This window comes from Calidris pugnax, unplaced genomic scaffold (genome assembly GCF_001431845.1).
Source record: "Calidris pugnax isolate Ruff unplaced genomic scaffold, ASM143184v1 scaffold450, whole genome shotgun sequence".
Taxonomy (NCBI): domain Eukaryota; kingdom Metazoa; phylum Chordata; class Aves; order Charadriiformes; family Scolopacidae; genus Calidris; species Calidris pugnax.
Genome location: NW_015094504.1, coordinates 387837 through 402451, shown reverse-complemented (window position 1 = coordinate 402451; position 14615 = coordinate 387837). Strand labels below are relative to the sequence as shown.

Here is a 14615-nt window from a genome sequence, read left to right as displayed (position 1 = left end):
GCCCAGGGAGGTGGTTGAGGCCCCATCCCTGGAGGTGTTCAAAAGCCAGGTTGATGTAGTGCTGGGAGGTCTGGTTTAGTGATGGTGATGCTCCTTGTTTGTTGTGTGGGTGTCTATTTTTGTCAGTTGGGTTGACGGTTGGACAAGATGATCTTTAAGGTCCCTTCCAACCTAGAGGATTCTGTGATTCTGTGATGTAAATAAGATTTACCTTTTTTCTAACGGCTCTGAGGTGAGATGTGGGTTCAGACAGCACAATTAAGATGTTTCTGTGTGAACTGGGTGCCTGATGTCCCCTCACAGCCAATGGAGATGTGGGCAACAGAGCCCAGAGAGGGACCCAGCTCGTGATGAAGCAGGGACCTCCACTGCCTCTGCCTCCACTGGCCCGGCCACCACTGACTCCAGCTAGGAAGAACTTCTTTGGTGTGAGGGTGGTGAGAGCCTGGCCCAGGTTGGCCCGAGAAGCTGTGGCTGCCCCATCCCTGGAGGGGTTGAAGGGCAGGTTGGAGGGGGCTTGGAGCAACCTGGTGTGGTGGGAGGTGTCCCTGCCCAGGGCAGGGGGGTGGCACTGGGTGGTCTTTAAGGTCCCTTCCAACTCTAACCATTCTGTGATTCTTCCAGCGTTGGTTCTTGGCCCCATTCTCCTTTCCAGCTCTTTGCTTTTCCCCACCTCTAGGAAGACCCAAGTGGTCCCTCACCTTTGGTTGTGCTCTTTTTCTGTCTGTTCTCTGCTGTATTTGTCCCATCATGAGCCAGGTGGTGCCATTTGTGAGGGGGTTGTAGCCATGGCAGAAAACATTTGACTTCCCTCTTTAGCAGGAACGTGCTCCTTGGGCCAAACACACCCTCGCCAGAGTTACGAGGGCTGTCTGAGCAGTTTTAAGCTAAAAGCTGGAATACTTTTCCAAAGCAACAAGTTTAATCACCATTAAAAGTTGAGTAGCTGTCAGCACCTTACGCTGCATTGGAGCTGCAATGGATGGCAAACGGAGCCGGGGGGGGGAAATGGCCCCATCAGTTCTGGCAGTCTCCTGCAGGAAATATCTTCCCAAATATCTGCTGTTACAAGGAGGAAACAACTGCATGTAAGTTTTCATAGCACTTTTTTGGGGGGAGAGATCATACTGCAGCTTTATGGGTGAGGGAGTTGCTTTGGCAGGAGAACAAGATGAGCGAAACCGTAGCTTTTCGCTGGCAGTTTTGGCTGAGAACTGCTTTTTATTAGCCCTGTTTATAATTTTATTGATACGATTTCTTTGTTTCCTCCAAGCAGCGATCAAGCTGTTTGTCCTTCCTCAAGCGAAACGCTGGTATCAGATGGGGGTGAGATGAATTCCATTTAATAAGTAGATGCAGAAACTACAAACCGAGGTTTTTACTGGCCACTGTCTTCATGCAACAGCAGCTTTTAGGGCACTGAGTTGTCAGAACTACACGCAGCACTGCAGTGGTAGCAGTGGTTATTTTCCTCAATAACAGCTAGGAAGTGGTTGTTACTAAGAATATGCAACTTTCCCTAGGCCACGGTGAGTCAATATCAGAACCGAAATTGGAACTTGATATTTTTTTTTAATACATGTAAGTCCTACCTAGTGCTGAGTCTCATCAACTCTGGCAAGAAAACCTTAAGCTTCAGTTTGGATTTAATAAAAGAGACTGTCTTGTCATTTTTTTTTCTCCCAAATCCCTTTTTAGCTTGTGTCAATAACTATATATTGACTATTCCATGGTAAAGTGTCTAGATAATTATGACCTAATGGTTGATCGTATCGATCTGGCAACAGACTTCTAAATTGTTGCTCTCTCAAGTTTCCCTGAGCGAAATTGCAGAGCAAAGATGTGGGAAATCAAGGGCAAACCTTGGGCATCTCCTCATGTGAGTTTTCTGATGGTCTTTCTGTCACTGTAGTGGCTGCTGGCACTTTGCTGGCACCGCGGTGACGTGGGTTGTTGTTCATGGGATGTGTTATCCCCTTCTGTACACTTGGATAAAAAGAGAAAGGGACACAGAGTAAAACCTGTCCTGAGGGAATCGCTGCTATCGATTGCCTGGCAGAGGTGGAATTTAACTAAAGGTCAAATGAAATTGTACTGGAATCCACACAAGGGGCAGCTGAAATGGGACTGAGAGCTGCTGCTTTTTAGATTTTTATATTGCTTGGTGAAAAGATACCAGGAAGGCAAAATTGACCAAAATGAAATGTTAACCAACCACAGCCTACACAGCCTTCTGATTTTGCTCCCCTTGAAATACTGCCTGGGTTCAGGCCACCGCGCTGCACAGCACCAGTGCTTGAAGCAAAAAGTGGGACTCCCTTTAGTGCCTGTCCTGGATAACTGGACAGAAATTCCCAAATCCTTACCAAGAAACACACTTGATTCTTTCTAAAATTTCATAGCTTAAAGTGTCTCCAATTTTCTCTCATTGTGCTAAGCATATATTTTTTTTCCCAAGCTTTTCTTCTGCATCATAAGCTGTCAAATGGCTTTGAAAATAATACTGTTTGGGGTAGAAAACCCTCACACGTGGGCTTTTTTCCCACTTCAGAAGTGATTTTTGGTGGGTTTGGTAGCCTTGGGAGGGCGTGTAATTACTAGTAAACTATTTTCTTTTCTTAAATTAGGAGAGGAGCTGCTGTTTGGCAGAGGAAATCTTGCCCTTTTTTGTAGTGAGCTCAGAGCTTCACAGCGCCTTCAAGCCTCTGGCCATCTGCACCTCCTCTTCCTTTTTGCAGTTTTATCAAGACTTTCAGGCTTCTTTTTCTTATACTCATTTAACACATTGAATATGGGCTCAGGAAGTGGATGTTTTACAAGCACTTTATATATTTTCTTCTTTGAGACGTCTTGGAAGAAGTTGTGTTTTGCTGATGTGTTGCACCTCAGTTGCCTTTATTAGGATAAAAGTTGTTGTTTTCTTTATCTGCTAAAAAACCACCTCCCTCTTCATGTAAAATGAGTATAGAGAGATTCTTGTTTCCATCTTACATGTTTTCACCTTATGGCAGATGAACTCCTTTCCTCTGGCTACTTGAAATGGGCTAATGTTCCAAGGAAACGTCTAAGTTGTAGTTTTCTTTGAAACGTTTGACAAATATGTGTAATTTTATCTGGATTTCCAAAAATGAGGTCCTTCACCAAAGCCTCTGTACAGCTTGTGGGGGTGAGAGTGAAGGCTTTGCATGCATAAATAATTGAAAGATAACAGGAGATGGAATAAATGATCAATTTACACAACAGAAGAAAATCATTAGTGGTGGCCCAGAGGAATCTCTGCTGCAGTAGGTGCTCTGGTCCATGCTGGGTGGGTGGTGAAGGGCCAGGTTAAAACAATATTGCCATGTGCATAACAAAGATTTTTTTCCTTATTTTACTCCAGAACAATGAGCTCCAAGTTGGCTAATGCCACTCAGCAACAAGATTTTAAAGTTACAACTGTGAGAAACACAGGCTTGATGCTCGGTATTAGTTAAAAGAGCAACTCAGTGTGAGGAATTATAATGAAGGGAATAGAGAGCAAACTGGGAAATATTGTTATGCTGCCACGTAATTCACACAGCTTGAACCTACGTTCAGTTCTTTTTAAAAAATAAGGGAGGGGAGAAGGAAAATGATACTGTGGAACTGGGGAAAAAAAATATTTGAGAGTGATATAATAGAGATTTATGAAATCCTGAGCGGCATGGAGAAGACAAAAAAAAGAAGGATTAAACGTTGATTATCTCCTGGAGCAGAAGAATTAGGGCTTTCAGATGAAAAGGGAATTAAACACAAAGGAGGCACTTTGTGCAGTCTGTAGTTGGGCTGAGGGTGACCAAACATGTTCATAGGAAAAATATCCATCAAGAGCTGTCCTGAAGACACCTACTACTAAAGATGTCACCTCTGGCTCAGGGAGGCCCTGGAGAGGAGATAATTGGCAACTGAGAGATGGGGAGGGACTCTTTATCAGGGAATGTAGTGATAGGACAAGGGGGAATGGTTTTAAATTGAAAGAGGGGAGATTAAGATGAGGTATTAAGAAAGAAATGCTTTACTGTGAGAGTGGTGAGAGCCTGGCCCAGGTTGCCCCGAGAAGCTGTGGCTGCCCCATCCCTGGAGGGGTTCAAGGGCAGGTTGGAGGGGGCTTGGAGCACCCTGGTGTGGTGGGAGGGGTCCCTGCCCAGGGCAGGGGGTGGCACTGGGGGGGCTTTAAGGTCCCTTCCAACCCCAACCATTCTATGATTCTAAGAACTGTGAAAATATTCAAGGAAAATACCACTGGAGCTTTCCCTGCTCCTGCTGCTCTGCTCTAACCATCTGCAACAGCCATGGGTGGTGGGATCCTGGGCTAAATAGACCTTTGGGCTTGCCCCAGGTGCTGTTGGTGTCTTTCTGGAGTGTGTAGGTCCCTTGTTCCATCTCCAGACCAGGTCAGTTTGTTACTGGCACTCCCAGTTGCCATCTGAAGATGGTTCAGAGACCTGGCTCTCCCAAAGCCTTGGTGCCAGGGAGCTGGTGGCTTCTCTTCTGGGAGAAATGCGAAGAGTTTGGTCTCCAAGACTGTAATTTGGTCGTGCTCACTAGTAAGAAGTAAAATATTGAACAGCAAGCTGGTTCTGTTCTACCTCAAACCAGGACAGACAGGTTGGAGAAAGGCAGAGGACTAACATAAGGGAGGAGGAGATAAGCACACTCCATATTAGCCTTATTTTACCCTTTTTCCCTTAAACCTTTAGTTTTGACAGATAGATAAAAAAGAGGTTGCAGCGCAGCTCCTGTTAGAGCCACAGATATGCATTTTCTCTCGTTTGAAATATTTCACTCTGGCATATGCTTATTCACCCTGGTGGGTTTGATTGCCGCTCACTGCTAATTTACTGCTAAAAAAAACATTTTCTGTATTGCTCTTGCCTTGAATTTGATGGATGGGAGCTCAGAAAATAAGGCTGCGGTGTCAGAAGGTCCTGTCGGGGTTTTTCTGTTCAGTGTCCTTTGGGTTTTTTTTGCCTCCTGAGCTAAGACAAACCTTTCAAGGCCTGCTCAGATGTCCTCTGAGGATGGACGGTGATTATGGCTTTGGGAATAATTATGAATTTATTAGCCCAGCGTGGTAAGAGCAGGGCAGCTCCGTCCTGGCTGTGGGGAACGGCAGGGTCCCTCCAGCATCACTGCAGCCTCCTTGCCCAGAGCTCCTCTACGTGACGTCGCTCTATGAAAGCTGTGAATGATATAAAAATAAACCAAACCAACCCCCCACCCCCCCCTTTCCCTTTATAGCCGACATCATTACCTTCTTCTTGTTACAGCCAGGCGTTTAATTAGTCCATGCAAATAGCCTTACTTTGATTAGGCCTGAAGTGTGTTAACGGAACTCTGCCGCTTCGGCTCGTGCTGTGCTTTTTCTTCGGAGGATTTTCAGATGTCACATCCATTCATTGTGGTTACAACTCAGTAAACACATTAAGAAAGAGAGAAAACGGGTAAGTTCTAGGTTTTTTTTGTTTTTTTTTTTTGCTTCAGGATGGGTACTGTTTCAAACACAGATCCTGTCCTGGATTTCTAATGCCAAGTGACACAGCAGGAAGGAGCATAATTACCTATGACTTACCATTTAGTGGCATTTCACCCCCCAAAAAGATGAATTCTCCCTTATCTTTTAGCAGGTATGAATGCTGTTACGTCATCAAAATTGGAAACTTACGTTTTAGTCAATAAATGACTGTACTTTAAGCAAGTCTAAGTTTTTCAGTGGCTGAAGATTGAACCTTGGGAAACTGATGCTGCTGAGAAACCGAAGCAGTTGCTCGTGCTCCTGGTAGCGGTGATAAAGAAAATGCTGAAACGTTGTAATAAAAAAAGGAGCACTATAAAGCCAAATAACTGGCATTTGAGCTTTCAGAAATATCTGCTCTGGGCAATCATCAAACATGCAACTTTGGAAACATGTTGGATGAGTAAGATGCCACCTGTTTTGTTTACTGGCAGGAAATTGTAGATATTGAATTAATTTTTGCTGGCTGTGTTTCAGAGATTGGCGTTGTGATAAAGCAGAGCTATTAGAGATCAAGGCAAAGGAGGTCATTTAAGTAAAAGTGAGGATATAGTATGTAAGATTTTTGTGTATTATATTGGCAGGTTCCCCTTCAGGAACCAGTGGTGTCGCTTTTTGTCTTAAATCCACATGTATAGAAATCATTGTCTGTTTTGAACACCTGTGTTACACCTAGGACCATGCTCCTTGTAGTCAAGGGCAACAAGAAAGGGGTTTTTTTTGAAGATATTAAACTTGTTTGTGATTCTGGATGTTCACAACCACTGTTGTTGACAAAGTTAAGGCCAGGAACTTTCTGTTGTGGAATCCTTCAAAGTTAAGGCCAGGAACTTTCTGTTGTGGTATCCTCTGGCTGGTGATGACAATTCTTCATTTTCTCACCCAGGCTTCCAACACTTCCCTCTTTCCACAAGGCTCCAAGCACCTCTTCTTCTAAGGCAGGTTTGCAACTGAGGGTTTTGGGGATAGATGAGGTAGATGAGCAGCAGTGCCCTCCCCTTCCCAGCCAAGCTGTGACCACTCACTGCAATGTCTAAGACTATGGAGCACCATATCTTGTGGAAATTGCTGCTGTTGGATAATCCATTGGCAACGATGGTGATCGAGTAATATGAGTATCAATTGCTGCTGTTGGATAATCCATTGGCAACAATGGTGATCAAGTATTCATAGTTCCCATCCATCTTCACCATCTAGAAGGCTTTCTTTGGCTTTTGAAGTAATGATGGAATGTCCTGCAGGCAAGTTTTTGGTGACTGTTGGGTTGGATGAGTTGTTCTAGATCCTTCCCTTGTAGATCCTTTCCCATACAAGTGGGTGCACCTAAATGCTTCTTGCTTTTGGTAATTGGTTTTCTTTTGGTGCTACCTTTGGACTGTTTCTGCTGCTTCTTGTGCTTCTTTCTGCTCTTTTGCCTCCTTTGTATGAACTCTCCTACTCCAAAACATTTCAAACAGATAAATGGTTTAAAGGTGTGCGATTAACGTGCTGTATACGCACTGTGTTAACTCACCTGCTTTATTCTTATATTTTATCTTTTCTGAGCTGGTTGGGATGAGGCAGGCCTTTCTGTGCTGACTGGCATCCTGCCACTCACCCCCCAAGCAGGGAGTTTGGAAGCTGCTGTAGGATGGATTGTAAATAATTGAGACTTTGACGTTGCGGTCTCTGAGCTGGTGAGGCTTTTGTCTGTAGAGCAAAGTTTAATGGAGAGTGAGTAGAGGCTTTGTTAAAGGAGTTGTTTTATGCCAGAGCTGGGCTGTCTGTTCTTTCTCCAAATGAGAAAGTGTCTGAGACCCTGTGTCAAACTGTTGTGTCTGCTGGAGAGGTAGGTGCCTTTTTGATCGGGGAAAAAAACAAGCTCATTTTAGAGGCAGACTCTGATTTGAAGGTCTACTTAATGTACCAGCTTTCTCTGAAAAGTCAGTCAAATATCCTCTAATGATTAAAATTAATAATATCTCCTTTACGTCTTCCTGTGTCAGACAGTTCTGTAATCATGCTGAAAAGAACTGACTACAATAGCGATGTCTGCACGAATCTTAAGGTTTCTCTAGATCTCATTTCCTTCATTTGCATGGCTTAACATCTATTTTATTTGCATAATTTACCTCTGCGGTCAGTCTGTTATTAAAATTGCCCCCCTGTCATCTTATGTTATACACTTGCCTTGATTTCTGATTATTCTTTTGATGATGTGGTGTTCCTCAGCACTGCTGTATTGCAAATATCAAATAAAACTGTTCCAGGGAAGGAGGAGAAATTCTGTTAAGATGTTTGCTGCTGCTTGAGAACATAAAATCCATCTTCACTCTAGGTTCCAGAAGAAATGGTGTATTGGGGGATGTTGGTCAACAGCTGGCTGAAGATGAGCCAGCAGAGTGCACAGGTGGCCAAGAAGGCCAACAGCATCCTGGTCTTTATCACAACAGTGTGGCCAGTAGGACTGGGGCAGTGGTGGTCCCCCTGTACTGGGCACTGGTGAGGCCCCACCTCAAGTGCTGTGTCCAGTTTTGGGCCCCTCACAACAGGAGAGACCTTGGGGTGCTGGAGCGGGTCCAGAGAAGGGCAATGGAGCTGGTGAGGGGTCTGGAGCACAAGTCTTATGAGGAGAGGCTGAGGGAGCTGGGGGTGTTCAGCCTGAAGAAGAGGAGGCTGAGGGGAGACCTTCTCGCTCTCTCCAACTCCCTGAAAGAAGAGGGTAGCCAGGGAAGGTTGGTCTCTTCTTCCAAGGAACAGGCAATGGGACAAGAGGAAACGTACTCAAGTTGTGCCAGAGGAGGTTTAGGGTTGATATTGGGAAGAATTCCTTCATGGAAAGGGTTGTGAAGCCTTGGCAGAGGCTGCCCAGAGCAGTGGTGGAGTCCCCATCCCTGGAAGTATTTAAAAACCAGGCAGATGTGTTGCTGAGGGACAAGGGTTAGTGGTGGACTTGGCAGTGTTGAACTTCATGATCTTAAAGCTCTCTTCCAACCAAAAGGATTCTATGACTCTGTAATTCTATGAAATGCACATCACAAGGATTAACTTCAGAATGAACCTGGAAATTGGGTGAACTTGTATATACAAGACCGTCACGGGTGGAGTTTTCAACTTGGCTTCATCTAATTCCTCAGGGCTTTCTCAATTTTCCTTCTTTTGGTCTTCAGTTAATAATAATTTTGCTTGTCTTGGGCATCAACAAGGTCATCTTAACCTCTTGTGGCTCCTGAGTCACTCTCTTTGGAGCTCTAGATATCTGCTTTTCAGGCTCTCTGCCTGGTTGGATAGACTCTGTTCCCTCTCCATATCTGCCTTGGCTTGCACGCCGTTCCTGCAGGATACGTGCCTAGATGGCTGTTGTTTTTAAACATTAAAACCAGCAAATCCATCATCTCCGTTATGATGATAAGTCACTGTATCCTGGTAGTGAACTTACAGTGTTGTTGGCTGTTGTTTTTAAACATTAAAACCAGCAAATCCATCATCTCCGTTATGATGATAAGTCACTGTATCCTGGTAGTGAACTTACAGCGTTGGTTTTTTTTTTTTTGGAGAAACAAAGCGTAATATGCATAAACTTGTGGAAGAGAATTGACTTGCTACAGTGAGATATGGTGACATTTAAAAAGAGACTGGAACAACATGTCACCCATTACATTGGTTTTTGAAACGGGCACAGCAGAAAATTATTGTCATTGACCTGAATGATTTCTAATAGGATTCTGCTGTTTTTGCCTCTGGGCCTTGTGTTTAATACTTGTGTGTTAAAATAGTAATTTCTAAGGGTTGGCAGGAGCTATCAATACTGGAGATGAGCAAATAAGGGATAAATCTATATTCCATAGTAAGTTGTATACCAGCAAGCTGTGTACTTTCTTATGGGAAAAATGTAAAGCTGTTTTTCTAGGAATGGTGCAGGGCTCTATTCTGAGAAGCAGCGAAATATCTAGAAAATATTTAGGAGTTAAGTCGCATTATCATGAGCTTTCTGTATGATTCAGCAGCCAAATTACCCTTGACTGTATAAATAGTGGAAAATTGGATAGGAATAGGCAAATCATATGCCATCTGGATGTATTACTGGTGTGTCTGCAAAGTTCTGTGGCTGTTTTTGGTATCAAAGGCAACAAGAAGAATGCTTAAAAAGTGGAGATAGTGCTAAGAAAAGGTATGAAAATGAGGTAAGCACTGTAAATAGACGCACTTAATGAAAAATATACAAAACTCCTTGAATGTAGTCTGATACCTGCCAGAAGGGCAATGTGATGGAACATAGCTAATTTAGGAGACTTCTGGAGTGCATTAGGACGATATTTTGAAATAGTTGGGTCATCTGTTGGCTCCGAGAGGTGCTTTCCTGGGTCTACTACTCGCAAAGAGCTGTTGAAGGAAGGATGTGGTCTTGGCTCCAATGACTCTTGAGATTTTAGAACTTAAGATTCCAAAGGATGCGAGTAACAGAATAAAGATGTCAGAATTCAGGACAACAGATTTGAACCTTTCTGGGGAATCAAAAGGCAGGATCCCATGGGAGGATGCCCTGGAGGGTGAATAAGCCTAGGTGGGTTTAGCTGGACAACCTCCTCAAATCACAAAGACATTGCAGGAAACCATGCAGACACCAGCTTTGCTTAATGGGGAGGTCCTGATGGAGCTCAAACATGACAAAAGGAGTGTGTGCAGAAGGTGAAAGGAAGCAGGGGAAGCCCAGGAGGGATACAGGCAGGCAGAGGGGACATTAGAAAATGTTCATTGGAGTTTGAAACTCAAAGGGTTGTCGGACAAGAAGGTTTTCCATAGGTACATTGTTGGCAAAAGACCAAAGAAAATATGGATCTGCTGGATGAAACGGGCAGCTCTGTGATGAAGGACACAAGGAAAAGTCTGAGGCAAGCATTGTTTCTTTGCCCTGGTCTTTATTTGCAAGATCTGCCCTTGCTGGGTGGTGAGAGGTAGTACCCATGGCAGAGGATTGCATTGGGCACCACCGGCAAATTGGGCACGTGGAGCTCTGTGGAAAGGGATGGGTGAGGCACCTCCATCTCACCTTGGAGAGATCATGACAACTGAAAGGTGGCTGGAAATGTTGTGTCTGTCTTCAAGAGGGTGAGAAGGAGAGGAGAGATGGGGAGGGACTCTTGATCAGGAAGGGGAGCCATGGGACAAGAGTTAATTGTTTTAAACTGAAAGAGGGGAGATCTAGATGACAAACCCACCACTGACCCATGTCCCTCAGCACCACGTCTGCCCGGCTTTTAAATCCCTCCAGGGATGGGGGCTCCACCATTGCCCTGGGCAGCTTCTTCCAAGGCTTCACAACCCTTTCAGGGAAGAAATTTTTCCTAATCTCCATCCTAAACCTCCCCTCGTGCAACTTGAGGCCGTTTCCTCTTGATGGAGGAAAAACAATTGTTGAAAAGGTCTGTCTCGTACCGAGGTGGTGGTTTGAAGAGGCTCATGACTTTTCTTGGAGATGCTGTCTTTGCTGCTTTATCTGGTTTGGGTTAGTTTTTGTTTTGGCTGTCTTTGCTGCTTTATCTGGTTTGGGTTCGTTTTTGGTTTGCTTTTCTAGTTAGCATTAAGACACACTTTTCTTTACGGCGTAGAGTTGGGCCAGACAATTTTCCCAGCTGATACAGAAATCCTGTTGGTGCCCTTAGTTGTTATAGTTTAGGGTCTCAGTGTTCATTATATTTAGCATTTTATATTGTAGCCACAAATTTGCCAAGGGGGGGGAGATATAATCATTTTTACCTCCTCTCAGTATTTCTAGCCTGATTGCAGGTGCTTAACATGAGTGCGTCCCCTCTGGCCCCATGGGTGAGTTTTCTGGTGACTTTCCCTCCCTCCCCTGCCCTCAGCTAAAATTTCTCTCTTTAATTGTTGCAAATCACATCTTTAAAAGCAAGCCTTTTTCAGCCTGATGTTAATGAATCACACTTTGGCAATGTTTTCCCTGACGTGAGAAACAATTGTTCCGTTAATCTGTCAGATTAGTGAGCCACAAACTCTGAAATGTTTTATGTGGGTTTTTTGTTGTTTGGGTTTTGGTGTTTGTTTGGTTTTTTTTTTTTTAAGATGCTTATTTTGACAGCCATTCCAGTCTATCCCCCAAATATCTTGGTCTTTATAGATCTCAGGTTTTAACAGTTTGAAGGGAATTAAATTTTTGCTTGTGAGTCTGAGCCCACTTGTGTTTTTTGGGGGGAGAAATTTGAATGTGGTGGAGTTTTGGGGTTTTTTGGGTCAAATTGACCTCGGTCATGGTCTAAGGTAGGCTCTGGAGCTTTATTTTGATTCAGAAGTTTCCAGCTATCCAGAGCCGGAAATTAGATGATGAATCTTTATAGAACACCTAATAAAAGAGCTGAAGTTAGTCATCCTTATGATTTCGGTGTGCAATATTCTTCCAGGTATCAGCATAACATCTCTCTCTTACTCAAGGTGTCCTCTTTTCAGCAACATTTAATATTAATACTGAGATCTTCATCATCTGGGACCATTAAAGAGACCGATACTCCTCTCAAACTGTGGCTGTTAATCCTGCCCACGTCCCAGTTTGGGAATTATCCAGATTATCTCTGCACTTTCAAATGGTTTCAAAAGAAGAAGTTTCCTTTTTCCTGCTGTAAATCTTTTCTCCTGCAGTCCTCGGTTATACAACCTCCCTCATCTGCAGGAAAGATGGTCAAGTAAAATAATTTCTGAATGGAAAGGAATATTATCCTTGCTGGTGGTGGTGGAGATTATGTTGATTGACGGTTTCTTTTTGTGAACTTTGGTTCAAGGCGGCTTTAGATTCCTTTTTTTTCCTCTTGTTTTACTCCTTTGTAGGTCAGTAACTTACCATTTGTCATCAGTAGAGGATTTTTCTACGAGCTGGAATAATTAGTCTCTGTTAGACATCCAGTGATGAATGAGAGAGGAGGGGGAAAAAAGTTAACAATGAATTTTGTTTCAGCATGAGATTTCAATGAAGTTGAAAGCCTGCCACTTGCTCACAAAGGGACGTGATTTATGGAATTTTTCATAGACAGTCTTGTACGTTTTCTTGTGAGAACGCGGCTGGATCTTCTCCCAGTCCCTGCAATTTCTCTGTACCAACTCTAAAAATTCAGTGAAATTCAGTGAATCCAATGAAAACGTACCAACTGCACCAAACTCTCCCTTTGGTTTGTCCCCAAAACCAAACACATCTCTCGTTGCCTGCTCTGGCTTTCCCCTTTGCCCAGGCTTTGTTCCCAGATGCTGAGAACTGAAGGCTCAGTCTGTTCTGGGAGCATCCTCCTAACAAGTAGCATTTAAAAAAGCCCTGCGAGGCTGCCATGGTCCAGTTCTCTTTTACACAAAGCAAAGTGTGTGTATTTGTGTACCTTTTCATCTCTGCATTGCAATAAGGTTGAGGGTTCCCTTGCTGCTGGGTTTTTTGAGGTTTTTAACCTGGATTTTTTTTGAGGTTTTTAACCTGGATTTTAATTCTGGTAGTGACGTGGAAACTCTCATCTGGAAGATGTTGGAAACTCTTCTGTGGTCACTTGTGACAACTTCATAATTCTAATAGAGGATGGATTTATTTATTTTTGCAGGTATTCGGAACGAAGCCTGACAAAATGCGTTGGGATAACGATAGAGACCAGACCAGATTACTGCCTGAAGAGGCATCTAAGTGACATGTTGTCCTACGGCTGTACAAGGCTGGAGATCGGGGTGCAGAGCGTCTATGAGGATGTGGCCAGGGACACCAACAGGTGAGAATCACAGAATCACAGAATCTTCTAGGTTGGAAGGGACCTTAAAGATCATCTTGTCCAACCGTCAACCCAACTGACAAAAATAGACACCCACACAACAAACAAGGAGCATCATCACTAAACCAGACCTCCCAGCACTACATCAACCCGTCTTTTGAACACCTCCAGGGATGGGGCCTCAACCCCCTCCCTGGGCAGCCCATTCCAATGCCTGAGAACCCTTTCAGTGAAAAAATTTTTCCTAATATCCAGCCTGAACCTCCCCTGGCGCAACTTGAGGCCATTTCCTCTTGTCCTGTCGCCTGTGACTTGAGAAAAGAGACCGACCCCCACCTCTCTACACCCTCCTTTCAGGGAGTTGTAGAGAGCAATAAGGTCTCCCCTCAGCCTCCTCTTCTCCAGGCTGAACACCCCCAGCTCCCTCAGCCTCTCCTCATAAGACTTATTCTCCAGACCCCTCACCAGCTTTGTCGCCCTTCTCTGGACCCGCTCCAGCACCTCAATGTCTTTTTTATGGTAGGGGGCCCAAAACTGGACACAAGAAAGCAAGCTTCATGGTGAAGCTGACCGTGGCTTTCTGGAATACTCTTGAGCAGAGTCTCTTGACCTGTTCACTTGAACACCCATTTATCATTGAACGTTGAGACATTTAGCTCATTTCCTTGCCTGTGTGGCCGTATCGCTGTTAAGAAAAAATAATAAACTGTGGTGGCTTCATAGATTTCTTTGTGATATTGTGTAGACGATGACTTGAGAAAATGGGGTTATTTGTGATGTTTTAATTTAAAATGATATTCTTTTCCTGTATTGCACTTATCTCTTCTTTTTTTTTATTGCTTTGTAAATAAACTCCGTTTTGTGAAGTAGAACATGTGCCCAGAGAGACCTCAAAGTTCTTGTCCTACCTTGAGTAGGTATATACTCATAATAATCTTTTGGAGGCACGTCACCAGCAAACGACGTGTTCTGTACCCCAGACACCTTTTTCTGCTGAGTATCGGAGATGTGACATTGGCAAGTACAGAGGGTGAGATGTAGCCAGAAACAACGCCTGTTGATGGATTAACCCCAGTCATTCTGGGCATACGGTGTCTCTAGGGGTTGCAAAATATATTCCTGAGAGACCTGTGATTTATTCCTTCTGATATTGGACCTGTGGCTGAAAGAACAGTCGTCCTACGTAGGAGAGTGCACGGTACCTTGGCTGACTTGCCCGTAAGGAATGAAATAAACAGTCTCTCTCTCTTCCTTTTTTTTTATTATTTTATTTTATTGCAAGTCTTATAATTCTGTTCAGGTTTTGAAAGAAGTGATTTATTTTTTTCTTGTTTTTTTTTCCACTTCTG

At 43.8% G+C, this 14615-nt stretch overlaps 1 protein-coding gene across 1 annotated transcript in view; it reads left to right on the top strand.

Annotated features, from left to right (window-relative positions):
* ELP3 (elongator acetyltransferase complex subunit 3) overlaps positions 1-14615 on the top strand; it is a 131453-nt gene that overhangs the window by 26023 nt on the left and 90815 nt on the right. Inside the window, exon 11 of the mRNA XM_014963047.1 lies at positions 13105-13266. Within this exon, the coding sequence (XP_014818533.1) occupies positions 13105-13266 (162 nt within the window). The remainder of the gene's footprint in view (positions 1-13104; positions 13267-14615) is intronic.